The sequence below is a fragment of the Neolamprologus multifasciatus genome, chromosome 1 (assembly GCF_963576455.1).
Source record: "Neolamprologus multifasciatus chromosome 1, fNeoMul1.2, whole genome shotgun sequence".
Taxonomy (NCBI): Eukaryota; Metazoa; Chordata; class Actinopteri; order Cichliformes; family Cichlidae; genus Neolamprologus; species Neolamprologus multifasciatus.
This window is the reverse complement of record NC_140439.1, coordinates 15,660,982-15,683,260: the sequence shown is the minus strand read 5'-3', so window position 1 is coordinate 15,683,260 and position 22,279 is coordinate 15,660,982. Positions and strand designations below refer to the sequence as shown.

Below are 22,279 nucleotides of genomic sequence, written 5' to 3'. Positions count from 1 at the left end.
CATGGCATGGTTGTTGGTCCCAGATGGGCTGATCTGAGTATTTCAGAAACAAGGTTTACAGTAAATGGTCAGAAGATTGTAAATTTTTTCTTGGTCTGGGTAGGGTTAGCAGTGGGAAAGAAATGAAAGAAAAGAAAGCATGGATCAAAATGCTCGTATCAAAGTTGCAGTCTGCTGGTGACAGTGTGCTGTTGTGTAATATTCTGTTTGCACACTTTGGGCCCCTTAGTACCAACTTCACATCCCTTAAATGCCACTGTCTACCTGAATACTGTTGCTGGCCATGTCGGTCCCTTTATGACCACAGTGCGCCCATCTGATGGCTGCTTCCAGCAGGACGACACACCCTGTCGCAAAGCTCAAATCACATCAGACTGGTGTCTTGAAAATGAAAATGTTATATGTACCAAATCTCATCAATAGAGCAGGTTTAGGATGTGGTGAAACCGGAGATTAACATCATGGATGTGCAGCCGAAAAATCTGCATCAACTGCGTTATGCTATCATGTCAATATGGACAGGTGAGTGTGTGTACGCCAAACATGTTCATGTCTTTTCAGATGGTGTAAAATTAAAATCCAACTGCCTAAATGTGTTTGGCACCACATGCATTCAGTTCGCAATTCTGATTGCAAAGCTCCTGGACAGGACGTGACATAAACAAACAAACAAAACAGCATCAAACTTTGATTAGTAGATGAGCCGCGTATAAGAGTAAATCACAAGTTACAATGAAATTGGGATGAAGACTAATGTTACTCCCATTCACAAACATTTTGTTACTGATTAAGTTATTTTACAGTATTAAATGTTCTTGTAATGATGGCAATACATGAAAAATTCACCGCGAGACCCCAGTGAGTGTTCATCCTGATGTTGACGTTAATATCACAAACCTTCAAATGATCCAGTAACATTTGAGATGTTTCTTACACCACCAAAGTGAACCTGAATGTGACAATGAATGAAAAGCAATAGAATTACTAAAATCATTTGAATACATTGCCCTGGCACTAGAAATGCTCTGAAGTCTGGTGGCAGTTCCTGTGGGACATGGAATATAATTTTAGATGTCAAAGCAAAAACCCTCTGGTGGGGCCAGAGTTGATAGGGTTCACCAACAGCAATAGGATTCATCCTTTGGTAAGAAAAAAAAGAAAAGAAAAGAAGTCCAATCAGTCCTCTCTTAACATTTCTGATATTCAGTTTATAAAATAGCATAGGTTTCTAAAACTTGTGGCATAGGCACTTTAAAAAGATCATTTTCAACATTCACAGATTTCCATGTATAGAATAAATGTTATAATACACAATAAAAAAGGGCAATCCAACGAGATAGTAACAATACAAATATATAAAGGTTTAACTTACGTTACAATAAAGTAGATAAATACAGGATAATGATTAGTTAAATCTCTTCACAGCTTTCATTATGTTACTTTTACATTTGCCACCTGACACTGAAGCAGATGACATTGAAATGGTATCTAGGCACACAGTTAGCTTTGCTCAAGTCATCTTCCTCAAATTGACATTACGAGCGTAATTATTCATTTCGGTTACACTAAATTAAATAGTTTAATTTCTAGGTAAGGTCTGACAAGGAATTTACAAAAAAGAATTCATGTTTAACAGACTGCTCAATTATTATTTGACGAATGTGGTCCTTATTATGGAATAAGGCATGCCTGAATAACCGCAGTGTGGTTGCTTTAGACTGAAATAAAGTCTTTCATGAATGTTAACCCATACATTACTTAAAATTTTATAAGGTGTAAACAAGCTAGGATGATATATTCAGACCTGACTGTAGTATGATTGTTGTAATGCTACAGTCACACTTTAGAACGACTGGGATTATTGTGATGGTGTGCAATGACTTTCCGATCTTGTCTTTGAAATCATTGCTTTGACCACTTGCAGTCAGTCGCTGTCCTCAGAGTGACTTTGGTGCATCAAGTCAGTTTACTCTCAGTCTGCATCAGTTTGTGACTGATTGCTGTCAAGTTGGCAAATACATGCATGCAATCCTCAATCCTCAACCAGTCTGTTTGAGAGTGATTGCATTCAATCTGAGTCAGTCATTAATTGGAGACAGGTTGCCTCCCATCAGGTGACTTGTGCAATCGCCTTGTGGACAAATGCAGTCCTCCACAGGTTGAGCAGGTTGCAACACTGAGCCTCTGGTTGCAGCAGCTACTTGCTATCGGTCATCAAACGTAAAAGAAAAAAGAAAAAAAAGAAAGAGCCCAATGACCAAAACCACTGACTTTTCCTTGTTTTTTTTTTTTTTTTTTTTTTTTTTTTTTTTTTTTTTTTTCTTTTTTTTTCCGCCTGTCCCATTTGGTTCTTTAGCCGTCAGAATTGTTGTCTGAAGACCAACAAGGATACCCAATGGATTTATTTTGCCAAATGGATCATCATGGCATTGCCGTATTGGTCCATTTGATCGACCTTTGTTTTTATTATTTATTTTATTTTCAGTTGTTACAGACGGGACAGACATGAGTGAGGGATAGGAAAGGGAGAAAGAAAGAGGAAGGAAAAGAAAAACAGAAGGGGAGAGGGACAGTGAGAAAGGGGGGAAGAAAAAATCTCTCCGGGATCACCTGTTGAGAGAAAAAGAATAGAAAACAAGCAAAAAAACAAAACAAAACAATGCAACATACTATACACAACACCATCGCATTAATCTAGCTAAGTGAAAACAGCAGTAAATACTAAATATTGAATGTTGTTGTGCAGCACGCAGGACAGACAGCGCACAATGTGCTTTGAAGTAGCAGCCAAGAAAGGTGTGATTTAAGTCTACGAATAGTGAACACCCATGTGCACACCTGTGTGGATCGGCGCGCTTGTATTCAAATGGTTTCCCCATGTAATGGTCTGCTAGAGGATGTAGAGAGCCATAGCCCCGTCCCCCAGGGCATGAAGCAGGCATGGAGGAGATCCAGGCCCCAGACATCCAGAGGCCCCAGAGTGCAAGAGCCCAAGGAGGACCACCGGAGGGGCATCCGTGCCACCTTCATGGGAAGGGCTGAGGATCCCCAGATGAGGGGTCACCCAGTAGCCACCGGGCAGAAGCTAGAGGGGGCTGCACCGGCGTGCCCGCCGGCTCTGCCGGCAGCCAGCTGTGCCAGAGTGAACCGAGCCGCAGGCACAGAGGCCGGAGGCCCGAGGGCCCCCCGCGCCCCGGAAGAGGCCTGACCGAGCAGCAGGCGCCAGGCCCCGCCAAGTAGTCACCGGGAGTGAGCTGGTACATACCTGAGCGCCCAGCCCCGGACACCAAGAACCACCAACGCACCGACCCCTGAGGGCATCAGTCACCGGCAGGGAGTGTGGTGACTTTTCCTTGTTGCTGTTTTTAATCTATTGTGTCCAGTGTTGGGACTAACGCGTTATTAAGTAACGCGTTACAGTAACTACGTTATTATTGTGGTAACGAGCACGGTAACTAGTTATTATGCCAAAATCAGGAACGCGTTAGTCGTTACTGGGATTTAGATAGGGTCGTTACTCGTTACTTCGTGTGGTGGCTATCGCGGAGCTTCCACAGATTCAGTAACATTAGCAAGTGGTGGAGGCCAGCAGGTGGATGAAGGAAAGGGGACGCAGTAGGAAGAGAGACCCGAGGCAGCCGCCGGTCCAAGTGTGAACTGAACTTCAGGTAAGAAGTTATGACCTGCAGTCTATCTGGGTCAGATATAAACCAAGTTTAGGTGGAGTTTATTTTCGTTATTCTGACTTTTTCCGTACTGCGTGCTAGCTAGCATGACGGAGTTTCTATACAGCTGGGTGGGTGCTATGAAGTTAATGTTGAACTTTATTTTGTTCATAAGTTATTAGAGTTGCCAACCGTCCCGTCTGGTATTCAGATAAAATATTACGCGTTTCTTATTGAGGTGAAAAGGAACAGTTTGTCCCGTAATTCAGCTACAATGAAAAAGACACAAAGCTGGAGTTATTCTGTCTTTGCTGCACAGCTGCCTCTTCTTCTTTCATTCTCCCCCCTCCCTCTCCCGTTTCTACTTCAATCATGAAAACTGATCAATGATCAGCTGATCGGCTCTCTTGTTTGTTTATCGCCCACTTTGCGCCAGAAAGAGGAAACCAGCCGATGTCGCGTTAAACAACAGCAGCACGTTTAAGCTTGATCAGCTGTTGTTAGAACTTATTTAATATTAATTTCTAGTATCAGCTGATGTTTGCTGGAGCCACAGCTGCAAAATAGCTGCTGGTCATGATATCAGTTTGGTTATCTGGTGAGAGGGAAACATGAAGATGAAACCAGGAGATGTCCTTACTGAATCATCAGAGCTGAACAGGTGATGGAGAAACAGGTTTACCTTTTAGGTGACATGAATGAGTTGAAGGGAAGTTATGAACTGATTCTGAGAAACAGATAACCCCAAGATCCTTTTTTAGGTAGCTGACAGCTGGTAACTGTGCAGGGGCGGATCTAGCAAAGTTTTGCCAGGGGGGCCAGGTAGGGCATTAACAGGGAGAGGTGGGCACAAAGAAATACTTTTCTTTCTTATTCTCATTTAAAATGTCTAGCTTTTAAAAAATAATTATCTGAATCTTACAACAAACGATTGATAGATTGATGCATATATACCATCAAAACAGTGTACATCACTGTCACAACAGTGTTTGTTTTCATTCAAGGCTTTATGATTTTTCCTATAATGGTGGGCCGGTCTCTAGTCAAAATGCCCGAGCCAATTTTTTGTCCCCGTCCAGCCCTGTATGCAGCTCATCTGCAGTCTGGTGTTACTTACATCTTCCTATTCAGAAGGCAGAATTTCCGAGTTCTGAGTACAATCGAAAGCACCACGACTGCAGTTTTTGTGTTGGATGTAAAAGGCGCACATGACGCTGTGACGTAGGCTAGAATCATGGCAGCAGTCAATGACGGTCCAGGCGTGGGATTTCTCTCGTGGAAATATGCACATTATCTTTTCCTTTCTATTGGTAGGTGGCACAGTGCACTTGTGGCAAGTAAGCAAGCTAGAAGACTGGCAAAGTTGTGGAAGCAACACATTAACAAGAGAATTCTGAGTAAAACCAAAGTTACTTTCCCTAGTAACTAGTTACTTTGAAAGTAATGAGTAACTTGAAGTAACTGAGTTACTTTTGATAGAAGTAACTAGTAATGTAACTAAGTTACTATTTTAAAGTAACTTACCCAACACAATTTGTGTCTGAACTACAAGTCAGTGGTTGGTTTCCATAAGCTACTTCGTCCTAAACCTAATGAACTGTATGTATTTAACAAAAAGTTTAGGATAAAGCGATACACTCAAACTATCCAGCTCAGATAGACTACTCATTACAAATAAAGCACAACCGAACGGAAGGCAATTCATTGTGATTAAAGATTAATGGCTCAGCCCGGCACCGAGCAGCAGGTGAAAGTACAGGCCGTGAAGAGTTAAAATCCCTCGAGAGCACTGTGGAGAACAGGTCGAACATGTTGGAGGAGAGAGCAAATGAGATCTTGCAGAGAACTGAAGAGGAGTTTAGAAGTCACAGCGTTGAGTGACACGGCCATTAACTCAGATTGAGATGTTAAACACAGTGGTACTGTTCAGCTTACTGTAATGGAAAAGCCACAAATAGCCTGCTTAAGAAGAGGTCTGTGGGGGACAGTTAACTGGTTTACAGATGATTTCCTGACAAACTGTAGTAAATAATCTAACCTCTAAACAAAGCAGAGTTCATCAATAAAATCAGAAGCAATCAGATAAGATAATGGGGACATAAAGGGCTTGTTTGTCATTTGGGGAAACACTTATCTTCTTTCTGGCCAGAATCTATAGCAAACCCATGTCTGGGTGCAAAGAATAAGGCGCTGGAGTCAGAAAGGTGATTAAGCTGGCACAGGAAACAGACCAGGAGCAACTAAGGGAAAACGGCTAGCTCTGCTAAAACAATGTAAAGCTCTCAAAGTAACTAATAAACATGAGGCATACTGCTTGTTTGATCTGTGACAAACAAGTGTTTAGCCTTTATGCTATAACCTGCTAATTACCTGCTAGCTAGCTTCACATAGCATATAGATTTGAAAGCCCTTATCTGGCTTTTTAATTAATTCAGCAGTATAAACATGTTATAATTGTTAAATAAACAGATTGACTCCATGTTACATGTTAACCAGATTGGGATTAGACAGATAATGATGAGAAGCCTGAGGGTGGAATTTCGATAACTGGTTCTTAGAGTGAGAAGGTATTGTTGCCATGTTTTTGTACTGTGGTCGCAGATGTGATGGAAACCCCAAGAAGTGCAGTCTGAATGTTGCCCATTCACCAAAAGTCATTTGTAGGAGGTCTTTAAGGTCTTCCACATCGCCGAAGACCAGCGCTGACCCATTGAGGCCATTGCTTTTCACAATGTCGATGTACTTACTGGGGTATCGCATCCTCTCCAGCTAGGAAAAAAAAGAAAATGTGAAACTGAGCAATATTATCCTTCCTGAAATAATTTAATTGATTTATAACATCACACTGCTTGTTTTCAGCAAAAGCCCTTCAGCGTAATTAGCCTACGTTTCAGCATTTCCCTGTATATAGCAATGTTAAATGTTTACAGTCAACCTAAGCAGGAAGGATAGTAAATGGTGCATGCAATTAAATACTCATTACACTTGGTAATTTTATCACACCAGTGGCACTGCTGTTCATTCTCTCTACATCATATCGGTGCCTTATAAAGTTCTTTCTAATGAAAATACTGCGTGCTGCAGTCAGGATTTTCAGTGTATTTATCACACGGGGTAAAGTGGTAAAAGCAAGCCTTCATTAGAAATGCTTCTGCAAAATGAGACATGTTTATTTACTGTGCTTTTTTTTTTTTTTTTTACAGCATCTGAGTATTGGTACAATAAAATGAGCTATTAGGGGAAGAGTTGCAGGCAGGCAACACAACTCTAATCTTTCAGGTAAAACTCCTTTTACCCTAGCCCAGTGTCGCACCATGTGAAAAACTGAGGTTATATATGACTTGATTAAAAAAACAAGAAAAGGGGTATTTACTGACTGATTCTTCATTATTATCAAACCACAAGTTTGACTGGACTATATAGGAACCAGAAAACCGTCCCAGTCCCAGGCCATCTAATACTGCCATTTTGGGGAAGTTGCTGGCACCTCATGGATTTGCACAAGATGTCCTTTGGCATGGAAAGATGGGTCTGTCACTCTAAACTCGTCACAGATGGATGCTAGGATGCAGATAATCTAACAGAATGGCTTCATGTGATGCCCTGAGATGATAAAGCATTGAACCAGTTGTCTGAACAGGTGTGTTTTCTTATGTATTACTGAAAATCAGCTGCTCAAGATGTCACGAGAGGTCAGCCAAGACTGAAATCTTACAGAACATAGCTTTTAAGGAATTTCTTACCTCTTTACATACATCCTCGGTGTTCATATTAAGGATCTTTGTGATTGGCAGTGGAGCTAGGTTCCTCATCCAACCAGAATCTTTCAGCCTGGATGTCCCTCTGATGTGAGCCAGCTCATTCTTAATTGAATGATCTAGGTTCACTGTTGCTGCTTCAAATGTCTTCAAGTCTTTTACCTTGAACTGGAAATCTACTTTGAGAAGATTTTCGAACAGCTCAGCATCTCCATCCTGCTCCAGGAAGTCCTCAATCTGTCCACTCATTACATACAGCTCTGCTTGGGACACACTGAAGACTTGCCATAAGGTCTTTGAATTATAATCGCTGGGCCCAGCCTCACCATCAATATCTGCCCTTTGTTGAGCATCTTCCACACACTGGAGGATCCAGCTGAGTCGGCAGGGCCAGTGATTGGCCAGGATCACCCATGCTGCAATGTATTCGGGTTGAGGAAGCTCTAGGTTTAAGGCCTTCATGATTATCACAGTTACTCGAATAGAGTTGATCACTCTTCTCATTGACATGACATCATCTAGCATGTACTTGCTTAGATTCCTGTCATTGCTGCTTAGGATGCTTCTGATTAAGTTATCTAGTTCATCTTTTATATCCAGCATTGCTGTTTTTGTATTGATCAGAGGGTACATCTCCTTTGCTTCAGATGTAACCTTCTCTAGAGACGAATTGGAGGAATCGTAGGAATAAGTAATTTCTCTGTGTTTGACTTCAACCGTGGGAGAATCCTCTTGAATTTTTGACTTGCTACTAAGTCTGTAAAGTAAACTGCGCTTTGAATCATTGGACAGTGGTGGGACTGTGAAGGGCAGAGTCACTATGCTGTTCAGCAATGCATATGCTTTGTCCTCTTTGCTCAAGCATCCATCTGCAAAGTTCACTTTCTCTACAAGGACTTCCGGATTTACAGCAAGAATGGAAATAAATGGGCTCTCCTCATCTGAAAGCAAAATGTTCATAGCATCCAGGACTGCAACAATTTTCTTAGGAGAGCAGCGGTCCAGATTAGTGATATTCAGCACGATTCGGATCCTTCTCCTCTCGAACACTTCCATAAACTGGATGAAGCGGGACAAACACCACATTTCCATCCTGACTTCGTTCATGAAGCCCAACTGACCACTGAGCCGCTCATTGTCCATCCCTCTCTTAATGTTCAGTGTCTGGCTGAAGATGAAGTTCTTCCCCATCAGAATGATAAACTTCAGTATGCTCATTGCAGGGATCCCTAATGTGGCAATTGCCAGGCCTTCCAGCACACCCACCTGGCCATTGCTGTCATCCACCTCCTCATCTGGTTTCAGTCCAAATTTGGGAAAGCCAACCGTTAACAGGATAATCAGGATGATAAGTGGTACCACCAGAAGGGAAAGGAGAAAAAGCCACAGTGGGCAGCAGCAAATCTTCTTGGAACTCCAGTGGTTAGGACCATCCTCCACAATCTGAGTTTTTTTTAAAAACAAAAACAAAGCAAAATAGAGAAAAACATACATATATACACACACATTATTATCATGCTTTTAAACATGGATTCAGAGTTGCCAAATGAGGTTCATGTTCTTACATTTTCTGTACCATGAGGTCTTATATTTTGGTTCTGGGTAATATCTCCAGAACTACTGGCTAGATTGATGGAATTGGGTAAAGATATTTAAATGCCTCTATGGATCAGGTCAAAACATTTTTTGTGATTACTTTCATGAGACTCGACAGTTTACAGAACTAGTTACCTGGTCTCAAAAACCAACACACCTTCTGGTTAGCATTTTTTCTTGGGAATTCTTTCTACCAATGTTAAAAACAGACAGCATAGAAAAGTCTGGTTTATAGTTAACAGGCTTAACTAAGATATGACTATGTTGAACATGGTCTTTATAACATCAGAATAAAAAAGATTGTTGTTATAAACTTCCAGAATTATTGTCAAGTGGATTTTATTGGCATGTTTGTCATTATCGAGATTTATAATGGTTGAAAATGGTTAAAAGCAAAATTAAAAAAAAGTAAAAAGGATGCGCAAAGCACCCTTCACTAATGTTGTGAGTGTTGACATTGCATAGTTTGCCCAGTAGAGGGCACTCTGGAACTTGACAACACATTTTGGAATGCCACAGATACACTAAGACAGTGTTTCCCAACCTTTTGGAGCCACGGCACATATTTCACATTAGAAAAATCACACGGCACGAATTGGCTTGGTTTTATTGCTGTATACTATTTTTGCTTTCTTCTGACCACCACTCATGCTAGGGCCTTAATTTGGGTCAGAATTTTCTCCTGGACCCGGGTCAGATTGTCTATTTTCTCTTTTCAAATACTTATACTTGCTTACAATACTTACAATACTTGCTATTGCACACTACATTGTCTCACTCACTATTTATGTAATTTCTTCTTCGTCTTCTTTCGTTTTACTGGCAGTTGACAACCCATTTAATTAGAGCAGGAAGTTGTACTGCCCTCTAGTGGAAGAGAATGTAATTGTTCTGCCCGTTACTCACTGCGGTCACTTAAGCTAGCTGTGTCCCAATTCAGGGTCTGCACGCTTGAAGTACGCATTTTAAGTGTGATTACGTCACCGCCACACGACGACGGCTGTCCCAATTCGAAGTGTACTTCAAATGCATACTCCAAATGCGCCGTCGATTTCCCCAAATATCAAGCGTGCATGCTTCGTGGTCCCATATATCCCACAATTCATAGCGCGGCGGTGGGTGTGGATAATTTTGCCGCAAAATACGGCAGAAGGGAGCGGCCGAAGAGTGAACTGTCAAAAGTAAGTACTGAATATGACGTCACTTATTTATGTGCCAATGTTTAATAACGAAGAACATTAAAACATTGCTGTTGGCCACATGTCGGCAAAGTTGTGTGACATTAGTGATGTTTGTACTTTCAGCGTTAACTTAGTTGTAAAGCCTTATATATATATATCATAATAATCTGACAATAACTATAATATTGGCCATATTATATTTACATTACCACAGTGAGAGGATTTTAGTCTCATGAACAACATTAGCTAATTGTTATTTACTAACTACTCTTGAAATAACTGTTCGGTACAGAAATGAAGCCCAACAATCATGTTTTACAGTCCCGTGGTCTCAGCCTCAGATACTCAACTAATCAAAGTGATGTCATGACAAAAATGAATGACCAACAAAACATTTTTTCTCCTTCATTTCTGTCAAACAAAGCTGTATGTAACGTTTCTCGCGGTTAGTATCATGGTTGCTAGGCAACCTGAACAGCGTGACAAAGGCTAGACCGTCCCATTTCACAAGCCTCTCACTTCCGCACTTCTCCTACTTATAGTACGCACCGTACTTAGTACGTGTAGTGCGCGTACTTCAAGTGTGCAGACCCTGAATTGGGACACAGCCTTAGAGTACTAATCAGGTGGAACCAGATAATCTTCCAAGGCACACCTGATCATTTGTTGTGGCACATACAGTGGTTGGGAAACATTGTACTAAGCAGATAATATGAGCAGAGTCGGGTGGAGTGGATGTAAAAAAATAGCTACACATTATGTTATTATATTAGCGAAATCTATATTTTGTGTTTCTGAATGAAAAAAAATATTAGCCAATATATAGGAATATCAGATTTTTAAATCAACAAAAATATTGGCATCTGTATCGGATCTAATTGTCAGTAGGACCATGTTAGCAGGTTGATGTTAGCATTTTGCAAATAATCTGCCGCTCTTAACAATTAAACAAAAATGTAGCTCTATTGAGACAAACCTTGTTCTTGACTTCCTCTTTTTCATCATGTTGAGCTACACGGTAGAGTAAAAGTTGTAATTTTCCAAAGTTCATTTGCATGGCCTCAATCAGCCGTATAGCTATCCCGGCCCAAAGCAGGTCACTACCGGCAAAATGCCAAGCACTGAAATGCACATAAATGAATCTGACGTTTCGTCCCTGCTGGTTCTCCTTTGTCCAGATTGGCCTGTAGAAGAGCAGTCGTCCAATAAGTGCAAAAAAGCCGGTAAATGAAGGCTTAACCGAACGAGGCCTGGATCCTTTTGCATATTCCTGCTCAATCCTTGAAGCCTCTGAATTCATGTATACTGAAAATACACAAAACAAATACTGACACAGGTATCTGATGGTTGAGTTACATTTAAGAATAATATTAATAAAGGCAGAAATATGGTTATTTAGCACAGAGTTGTGGTCACAGAGTTGAATGTCATGGTAATTTAAGGCTTTTAATAGTTTCTCTGAACTGTTATTTTTCCAGGGTGGAACAAGTACAGCATTCATCTTTAATGATTTTAAAAACAAAAACTGGGTGCACAAGTTTGAATTTATTTAGGATTTTCTCTGATCCACACAAGTATGCATTAGAGATGGACCGATCCGATATTAGGTATCGGTCCGATACTGACGTAAATTACTGGATCAGATATCGGAGAGAAATAAAAAATGTAATCCGATCCATTAAATATCAAAAAAGCACCTCACAAAACTTGCGACATACCGTAACTCGGCCCATAACCATAGCACGTTGCAGCAGTATGCCTCACGTGATAGAGCGGCTGTGTGTATTTGTAGCCTCGCTACCAATCCAGCATTTCATCTCCGAGGAAGTTATCCCAGAGAGAAGTAAAGCAAGTGTGTAAGTTCATCTCTGAATGTTTGTAAAGCATTCCCACGTTAAGCTTAACAACTGATATATGGAGCGACTGCCTCTCTCCCTCCCTCCCTCTCCTGCTGCTACTTCATACTTCATGAAACTGATCAATGATCAGCTGATCGGCTTTTCTGTCGGGAGTCCGTCTCTCTTGTTTGTTTTTGGCCCACTTTGCACCAGAAAGAGGAAACCAGCGGCTGAACAACAGCAGAATGTTTAAGCTTGATAAGCTGTTGTTAGAATTTATTTAATATTACTTTCTACACCAGGATCCTTTTCTACGCAGCTGACGGCTGGTAACTGTGCAGGGGCGGATCTAGCAAAGTTTAGCCAGGGGGGCTGATAGGGCATTAACAGGGAAAAGGGGACACAACGACATACTTTTCTTTCTTATTCTCATTTAAAATAGCTCTAGCTTTTAATAAATAATTATCTGAATCGTACACCCAAAGTTTTAATCTTATATAAAATATATAGAAGTCCATTACTGCATATAGTAACTATTAAGTCTAATATACCCTAGTAAGCTATACTACTTTTTCCTTTAGGAAGATACCATCTGTGCAGTCTGCAATTCTGTAGAAGAAAGATGTTGAATCTATTTAATTATTCTTGAAAAATAATTTATTTCTGTGCATTTTTTCCCCACAATGCATCAAATTAAAGTTGATTACGTCGATTAAGCATCATGAGGTGGAGGGTGGGGGGTGGTTCCATTCTTTTTTTTTTTGCTGGGAGTTTGCAACCCTATTAGTTAGGTTGCTTAATATTTCTGCTTAGTACTCTGTAAAATACCAGAATAGGGAGGATGGAGTAGGTTTAAGTTTATTAGATTGATCAGTATTGCTGAACTATGAAATATTTTGGGTTCAGTGTATTTTTTACATACAGGTATAACAGAATAGCTTTAGTGTTGTTGTTTATTTAAACTTGAGTATGAACCTATACAAAAAGGAGCAAGATATTAAAAAAAACAGTTTTACTGATTAAAAAACACACTATATCGGATTCATATCGGTATCGGCCGATATCCAAATTTATGATATCGGTATCTGTATCGATATCGGACATAAAAAAGTGGTATCGTGCCATCTCTAGTATGCATACAGGCTCTGTATATATACAGTCACTTAAATCTTTTAATAAGTGGTGCTCAAGGTTCATCATTGTTTTAATTTGACAAGGACAAGGCCTATTAGGTTCACACTCGGCTGCAAACCATTCCAGAGCGATCTGGAGGCCATCACCTGATGAAGCCAACAGAACCACATCATCTGCAAAAAGCAGAGATGAAATTCTGAAACCACCCAAGTGAAAGCCTCCCACCACTTGGCTATGCCTAAAAATTCTGTCCATAAAAATTACGAACAGAATCTGTGACAAAGGGCAGCCCTGGCAGAATCCACCACCCGCTGGGAACGAGTCCGACTTATTGCTGGCTATGCGGACCAAGCTCTTGCAATGGTTGTATATGGATCAAATGGCCTGTAGCAATGGGCCAGACACCCCATACTCCTGAAGCACCTCCCACAGGACACTCCGAGGGACACTGTCGAATGCCTACTCCAAGTCCACAAAACACATGTCTACTGGTCTACTGGTTTTTACAGGAAAATATAATATAATAATAATGGATTGGATTTATATAGCGCTTTACAATGCCATTATTCATTCACTCTCACACACTGGTGGAGGCAAGCTACAGTTGTAGCCACAGGTGCCCTGGGGCAGACTGACAGAAGCGAGGCTGCCATATCGCGCCATCGGCCCCTCGGCCAAGACACTTTACCCTCTTTACTTTACCCTACCAGTAGGGTAAAGTGTCTTGCCCAAGGACACAACGACCAGGACAGAGAGCCCGGGGATCGAACCGGCAACCTTCCGGTTACAGATATGCTTCCCAACCCCCTGAGCCACGGTCGCCCCATATACACAATATAAGATAAGATAAGATAAAACTTTATTAATCCCTCCGGTGGGTTCCTCTGGGAAATTTGTTTTCCAAAAAGCACAGCACCGACAGAAGTTACAGAGTTAAGAATATTATATATATATATATATACACACACATATATAAATACAAAGACATATATAGATAAAATATACAAAGGGGATAAATAGAATAAATAGGAATAAAAATAAAAATACAAGTGAATTGCACATTTCAAGTATGGAGTCTATTGCACCGCTGATTATTAACAAAAAGTATTGCACAAAAGGTAATTGCACAGTGAAGTGGAGAGGCACTACAGCTTAGTTGTTCCCCCCTCCTTTGTCCTCCTGTTTCCCCTCCCTCTCCCCTCCAGAGAGGAGTTAAACAGTTTGATGGCGTGTGGGACAAAGGAGTTTTTAAGTCTGTTGGTTCTTGTCTTTGGGAGAAGCAACCTGTCACTGAACAGACTCCTCTGGTTGTTTATGGCCGTGTGCAGAGGATGCCCAGCATTGTCCATAATGTCCAGCAGTTTCTTTAGTGTCCTTTTCTCTGCCACTGTCACCAGAGTGTCCAGCTTCATGCCGACCACAGAGCCAGCCTTCCTGATCAGTTTTTCCAGCCTGGATGAGTCCTTCTTTGCTGTGCTGCTCCCCCAGCACACCACAGCATAGAACAGTACTCCAGCAACCACCGACTGGTAAAACATCCTCAGGAGCTTCCTGCAGATGTTAAAAGACCTCAGCCTCCTGAGGAAGTACAGTCGGCTTTGGGCTTTTTTGTACAGGTGCTCTGTGTTGCATGACCAGTCCAGTTTATTGTCCACCCACAGCCCGAGGTACTTGTACTTGTTGACCACCTCCACCTCCTCCCCCTCTATCTGAACCGGCAGTGGACCTGCTCTGGACCTCCCAAAGTCCACAACCAGTTCCTTAGTCTTATATGGGGCGACCGTGTATATTAACTCTGTATATGATGGATACACAATACACAATAATCCATCATATACAGAGTTAATGAATAACCCTTTATATCATCTGTCTGCAACATTTTGAAGCTTCATTATTCTACGAGTATTTTATGTTAGTATCAAATCCTTAAAACACCTAAGTTTTAAAAAAAATGCTACTCTAATAAACCTGCTTCATTAAGTCTGCTGGTGTTATTTGTTTACATGTTGAAATGCCTGCATATACAAACTATGTCACTCAACAGGATTATGTCCTCATTTGTGGAATGTTTGATGTCATGTCATCTCTTTTACAACTTCAGTTGTAAAAAAGCTCAGTCAGTCTGTAAAGTGAGGAAAAGTTTGCCTACAGTCAGTTCTAGGGATGGATATCGTTTAGGTTTTATCCGATACTAGAGATGGACTGATCCGATATTACGTATCGGTATCGGTCCGATACTGACCTAAATTACTGGATCGGATATCGGAGAGAAATAAAAAATGTAATCCGATCCATTAAATATCAAAAAAGCACCTCACAAAACTTGGCGACATGGCGAGCCGGAGCAGTGTGGTCACGTGATAGAGCGGCTGTGTGTATTTGTAGCCTGCTAGCAAACATTTCATCTCCGAGGAAGTTATCTCAGAGAGAAGTAAAGCAAGTGTGTAAGTTCATCTCTGAATGTTTGTAAAGCATTCCCGCGTTAAGCTTAACAACCGATATATAGAGCAACTGCCTCTTCTTTCTCTCTCCTGCTGCTACTTCAATCATGAAACTGCTTAATGATCAGCTGATCAGCTTTTCTGTCACGAGTCCGTCTCTCTTCTTTGTTTTTGGCCCACTTCTCACCAGAAAGAGGAAACCAGCGGCTGAACAACAGCTGCACTATTAAGCTTGATAAGCTGTTGTTAGAATTTATTTAATATTACTTTCTAGACCAGGATCTTTTTCTATGCAGCTGACGGCTGGTAACTGTGCAGGGGCGGATCTAGCAAAGTTTAGCCAGGGGGGCCGATAGGGCATGAACAGGCAAAAGGGGGCACAAAGACATACTTTTCTTTCTTATTCTCATTTAAAATATCTAGCTTTTAATTATTTAATAATTATCTGAATCTTACACCCAAAGTTTTAATCTGATGTAAAATGTATAGAAGTCCATTACTGTATATAGTAACTGTTAAGTCTAATATACCCTAGTACTTTTTAGTAGTAGTACTTTTTCCTTTAGGAAGATACCATCTGTGCAGTCTGCAATTCTGTTGAAGAAAGATGTTGAATCTATTTAATTATTCTTGAAAAATAATTTATTTCTGTGAATTTTTTTCACCCTGCATCAAATTAAAGTTGATTACATTGATTAAGCATCATGAGGAAGAGGGTGGTTCCCTATTTTCTTTTGCTGGGAGTTTGCAACCCTATTAGTTAGAGTTGCTTAATATTTCTGCTAAGGTACTCTTTAAAATACCAGAATAGGGAGGATGGGGTAGGTTTAACTTTATTAGATTGATCAGTGTTGCTGATCTATGAAATATTTTGGGTGCAGTGTGTTTTTTTTTACATACAGGTATAACAGAATAGCTTTAGTGTTGTTGTTGTTTTTTAACTTGAGTATGAACTTATACAAAAAGCAGCAAGATATTAAAAAACAGTTTTACTGATTAAAAAACACACTATATCGGATTCATATCGGTATCGGCAGATATCCAAATTTATGATATCGGTATCGGTATTGGACATAAAAAAGTGGTATCGTGCCATCTCTATCCGATACCAGTACCAAACCGGTACTTTTGAAACGGTGCCGGTGCTTAAATGGTGCTCAAACCGGTGCTTAAAGAATGGAGAACACAAAATTGGTCCAAAAACCTCTCATGTTCAGCTATTTTTTTGTAAAAAGATAACAATGTTAGCATTTTCTGCAGCTATGGGGCCTATATGGTATCACTCTTGGCTGGAAGCAGTGCTTAAACAATGGAAAAAACACAAACTTTGTCCAAAAACCTCTCATGTTTAGCTGTTTTCCACTTTTTCTTTGGTCATTTTAGCCTTTTTGGCCAGGGTGAAGAGAGTATCTGCCATCAGACAAGAAGACAGCCGCATGTAACTATGACGGTGTTTGCTCTTTCACCTTACATGCATTAATGTAATAATGTGGTTAGCCTACTCATTGTAAATTACACACGAACAACATTAAGCGACTCACGCAGAGAAGAACGGCTGCTGCTGCCATCATCATCCGTCATCATTTCTGCTACACTGGCAGGGCTAGGGGTCAGGACTCTCCTCTTCGGGTTTTTGGGGGATGTTGCTAACTCCGGGTCCGATAACAGGCACCACACCCGCAGTAGATGTGCTCTGTGTGAGGTCTCGCAGCAAGCTATCAAATACGGCGCATTTCTCGGCTTTAAAAAAAAACACGCTATGCGTCGCCAGGTGTTTCATCGGATTTGAGGTGTTACCTCCTTTGCACGGTATCACCTTAAAGCACTTGTTGCAGGCTGCTGAGTTTGCATCTTTTGCTGTGAAGTACAGCCAGACTTTCGACCGCTTCGCCTTGGGCATTTTTAATCTGTAGCTCTTCTCTAAAAGAACGTATGTACCTGGACCCGCTTCCTACTATCCTCGGAAACGTAAAATGATTGGCTAGAATCTAAAGTGTATCACAGCTCAGGAAAAAAAAGCATCGAAATAAAGCACCGAAATGTGCGTTGCTTTTCGGTCTGGTTACTACCGTTTATGTCAGAACCGGTGCCATCATGGCACTGGATACCGGTACCCATCCCTAGTCAGTTCACATACGAGGAAGCAAGAGCTCTATTTTTGGACTCATTACAAAAACAAAACATCACGTTTAGCAAATGTTATATTGTTATACACCACAGCGTTATTGCGAAAGCTGTAGTTTTTATAGTCACCATGCTATAGTTCTACACACTGCAATCATGTTCACAGCCATCTGTTGGCACTGTGATAAAGAAACAGTGAACCTCTGTCAGTGCGCCCCAGGGCAGCTGTGGCTACAATGTAGCTGCCATCACCAGTGTGTGAATGGGTGAATGACTGAATGTAGTGTGAAGCGCTTTGGGGTCCTTAGGGACTAGAAAAGCGCTATACAAATGCAGGCCATTTACCATTTTACTGTATTTACAAAACACAGAGAATTTAGTTGTGTTGGTCTTCAAAATAAGCATCCTGTCGTTAGCGCCTGATAGGCTGGGCCAGACAAACCTACCTTGCATTTGTTTGAGGATCATGTTGATTCGATTCTCACATGAAGCGTAGAGTCCCACAGTTAAAGGTGATGAGACTTTTGTAAGTGTCTTGGACAGTGCATATGCATATATGTCATCTAAAAAATTAGAAAGAAATAGCATCATGGTTTTCGTATTTTACATCCTCATGCATTTTAAACGTAAAGTCTTATTCAGAGAGTCCCCACAATTCCTACCAAGTTATCCAAAGCTGCTAGACTGTTTGACATACTGCAGACCATCAGTGCACAGTCAAACTGAAACTGGGGAAACAAGTTCTCCAGTCGGAAGTGAATTTCAGAAAATGGGAAGGAAAAATTGAGCAGCAGTGGACAGGCTGCTATCAACCACTGTAATTTTTAATATGACAAATCTAGGAACAAACCAACCATTTCAAGTTAATTTGACTGGATGAAGGCATGCACATAAAGTAACTGTACCTTCCTCTAATAGAAAATATATTTAATTACTAACTTAGTAAAACACAAGAATGGATTGTTGGTCAAGAAAAGATGCCGAGATAAGCTACGGATAGGAAAAGGGACTACTTAGGAGTCTGTGGTCTCTAGGTGAAAACAATAATGATGACATTATTGGCCAGTAAAACTTTGAGCTCCCAATGCAATGTAATTAAATTAATAATAAACTATTTGCAATTACAATGGAGAGAATTACCTATAAAGCAAAGTGCAGAAACACTGAAACAGTTGTTCATATCAAACAGATTCAATGCCATATATGCACATTAAACCAAACACAAATACAAAACAACACCATCGACAACAACAAAAATAAATGGAAAAAATAAATTAAATATCCCATTTAAAAAAAAGCCCAGAGGGCCTTTATATGAGCTGGGCGGAGGGAAAGAACTGAGGATGGAGGCACTTAGCCCGTGGTAAATTGCTGCATTAATAAAAACTGCACGAACAGGATGTCTCATTTGTAAAGTGAAACTGAAAATGAACCCCTGCTGAGGGGGTGGAGCTTCAAATATGTTATTATTAAAGAATAAATCACCTTCTGTTGTGTTCTTCATGATGATTGTTTGGTGAGACCAGCTTTCACAGACTATTTGTTCAGCCTGTGAAGAAAAGAAACAGTAGAGATCTCAGTGTAGCGATGTTTCTTTCTGCTGCCCCATGAACAATGTGGCCCTTATCCACTGTGGCATCTTTTTGGAGAGATGTATGGTCAGGTCCTTAAATATATTGGAAGTCAGCTCATGTTTTGTCATTGTGCCTCAATACAAGTGAACAAGATGCAACGTAAAGTGTAAAAATTCAGCTTTAAGAAATTTGGGGGAAAAAAATCAGAAACAAAACAAACAGAAAAACAATTAACCAATCGTAAACTGCATGACAACGAAATGCCCCAAAATAGACCCCTGCCCATCCTTCACTAGTAAATGAGCATGGGCATGTCCTTCTTCTTTTTTTAAGATGTTATTTTTGGGCCTTTAAGCCCTTATTGGATAGAGACAGTGTAGATAGACAAGAAAGTGGAGGGAGAGTGAAAGACATGCAGCAAAGGTCTGCAGGTTGGAGTCAAACCCAGGCCTACTGCTTTGCGGCCATACAGCATATGGTCGCCTGCTCACTCACTGAGCCAAACCGGCGCCATGGGCACGTCCTTCTTTCAGGTTAAAAATTAGCCAGTGTTTACTTTACAAAGGCTGAAAACAGAGCCAAGAAAAAGTGCACTAGTCTAGTTCCCTCTCAGACCACTTGAATTACACCATGTGTTTGAGTCATCTCCAAACGCAGTAAAATGGCGTTACCTACTGAGCTCATTAAAATGGCTGCAGTTTAAAAATAATTCTGATGGCTGTCGGGATTCCCCTTCAGCCTCCTATTACATGGACGTACGGTATCAATTTAAAAATCCAAGGTGACATCATTCTCGATTTTGTTTGCAAGATTTTCAGAACACTTGATGTCTGATTTGTGATTGTGATTTGTGATCTGATTTATACTATAGATGCACCTATGGTGTCAATTTAAAAATCCTACGTCGCCTCCTTCTCGAGTTATCATATGCACAAACTTGGGTGTCCATGCCGCCCTCCACCTGCCCGCCCGTCCAGTTCCATGGCAGGGTGACATCAATACCCCATCAGCTTTTTACAGCTGAGGGGTAAAGAAAAGAGCAAATGTTTTATTTTCTGGAATAAAAGCAGAAAGTGTGCACTTGAATCACATCGTCATTGCTTCACTTCAGATCCTCTTCAGATCTTCAAAAGTATTTATTTGCTATGACTGCATAGATTAGTTATAAATCATTATTAAGACATTGATAGAAAATCCTTGCATTGCTTTTCTCTTTGATAATTTATGAGGAGGACTTGTTGAAGTTGAAACGGTCTCCGTCCTCCACGTCTTTCCCTCGAGGGTTCTTGTTGAAGAACATCTGCACCTCCATTCACTAAAAGTTTCTGAAAATTGACCCCGCCCAACCATTAATATAAACTAATAAAAATAAACTCACAGTTCCCTTTGATACCACATAATCTTATATTTACTACATATAATCTTATAAGATGTACCTGCACTTCCTGGCCAGTTTGGTTCAACTGCTCTCAATGCAAATATCAGTCACACAATTCAATTTAATTCAATTAAAGGATCTGAGCTGCAATACAGCAATTCAGTGAATCTTTTCTTCTTTTCTAAGTGTTGGTCGAAAGGCATTTAAAGGATAATGACACTAATGTAACGCACTTACACGAGACCTCAGGCCATTCTCTTTTACGTCCACAGGAATGTCAGCAGCTTACCTGAGTCATTAATTATCATTGCTATTATGTTGTTGCTTTCCCTGCCAACAACATATTTTCAGCTTGTGCTCTTGTCTGCGCATGTCTAACAGAATTAGACCAACTGTGGAAAACAGAATGGCAGTACTGACTTTGTTTTGCGTTGAAGTAATGTTTAACTTTCATTGTACGACCAGAGTATGTAAACTGCAGCCCTAAAACTTCTAAAATTATGCCTGAAGCTTCCATAAAAGAATGAATGGTATATTATTCTTGGCTACAAGTGTGGTATTAATCAAACAAGCTTACCTGTTCTTTGTTTTAAGTGGTCTGGAGTAAAACAGAAGAAGACTACCAGCAACAGCTTAAGTGTGGTGAACTGTATGTCACTAAGACCTCTGTGCTGTAAAATTTTACAACCCTAATAAGATTAGAAAAAAAGAACCTGGTAATGAGAGGGCGTCTCTGTAGGCTAGGCACTTTCCAGGAAATGAGGTCACAAGCAAGATGAAATTATTTCTGAGAAATTAAGGTGTGCATTTCTTCCATTCTTCTTTACTTTGCACCTAACTCATGCTCCCAATCTCCTATCTATTCACAGAATGTGAGTGAAGTGGGTAGTTCCTGAAAGCATTACAAGGTAGAAAATATCCCTATTTTTGCAATTGCTCCTGGCATTAACTGTCCAACTTTTTCGTCTCGTGGAAAAAATGGAAAAAAATGAGTGATTTTATGCTGGAGCCTTGGGTGTGCATGATTCATGAGCTGAATTCCTGGTATAGAGTCCCTCAGGTTGAGAATGACTGGATCGCTCTGCCCGGCCTGAACTGACATGCAAAGCAGTTGCGATGCCAAAACAGCAACACCAAAGCTTTTTGCCTGGAGTAGGATTTGTTGTGACATAACTGGTTAGTCAAGCTTTGAAAAACAAGCTAGAAGCTTAATTTCCCTTGGCATATTTCTTTATTTTTTATTTCTTAATTTTATTTTAATTTTTTGCATTGGCCTCTTCATACCATCTGGTGTCGCAGTATACCTTGTGCTACAAGTCCTTCAACAAACTACAGCAAAAGAACTGGCCAGTAAGTCGTGTCAAGGTGGCTGCTTTCAGAATTCATTTCTGATATTGCATTTAAAGCATATAAAAAGACAGAAGATTGGAATGAAAAGATTTATCTTTAAGTCTCTTTTTATCTTCAGTAACATACAAATGGCTATAGAAGTTTGCAAGTCTGTAGGCCTGTTATTCATTGGAGCGGAGAAGGAGATCAGAAAAGTCAATTTTACATTCTGTTGCTCATTATATGAAGATTAATGGGCAC

General features: G+C 40.5%; 1 protein-coding gene across 1 annotated transcript; it reads right to left on the bottom strand.

The window, feature by feature from the left end:
- Positions 1-3,343: 3,343 nt before the first annotated feature.
- nkpd1 (NTPase, KAP family P-loop domain containing 1) lies at positions 3,344-21,997 on the bottom strand. The gene is made up of 7 exons (XM_085162270.1): positions 21,267-21,997; positions 19,223-19,286; positions 18,184-18,300; positions 11,177-11,505; positions 7,409-8,866; positions 5,197-6,434; positions 3,344-3,370 (listed from the first exon to the last, which is right to left on the bottom strand). Exons 2-6 carry the CDS (start codon positions 19,239-19,241, stop codon positions 6,147-6,149), a joined length of 2,211 nt encoding a protein of 736 aa, XP_085018396.1. The 5' UTR covers positions 19,242-19,286; positions 21,267-21,997; the 3' UTR covers positions 3,344-3,370; positions 5,197-6,146.
- Positions 21,998-22,279: the final 282 nt, after the last annotated feature.

Excerpts from the sequence above, each read along its gene's own strand:
- nkpd1 (XM_085162270.1), bottom strand. Across the intron at positions 11,506-18,183 it reads GATCCTCAAACAAATGCAAG|TATACATGAATTCAGAGGCT; the intron begins GTAGGTTTGTCT and ends GTGTATTTTCAG. Across the intron at positions 6,435-7,408 it reads CCGAGGATGTATGTAAAGAG|CTGGAGAGGATGCGATACCC; the intron begins GTAAGAAATTCC and ends TTTTTTTCCTAG.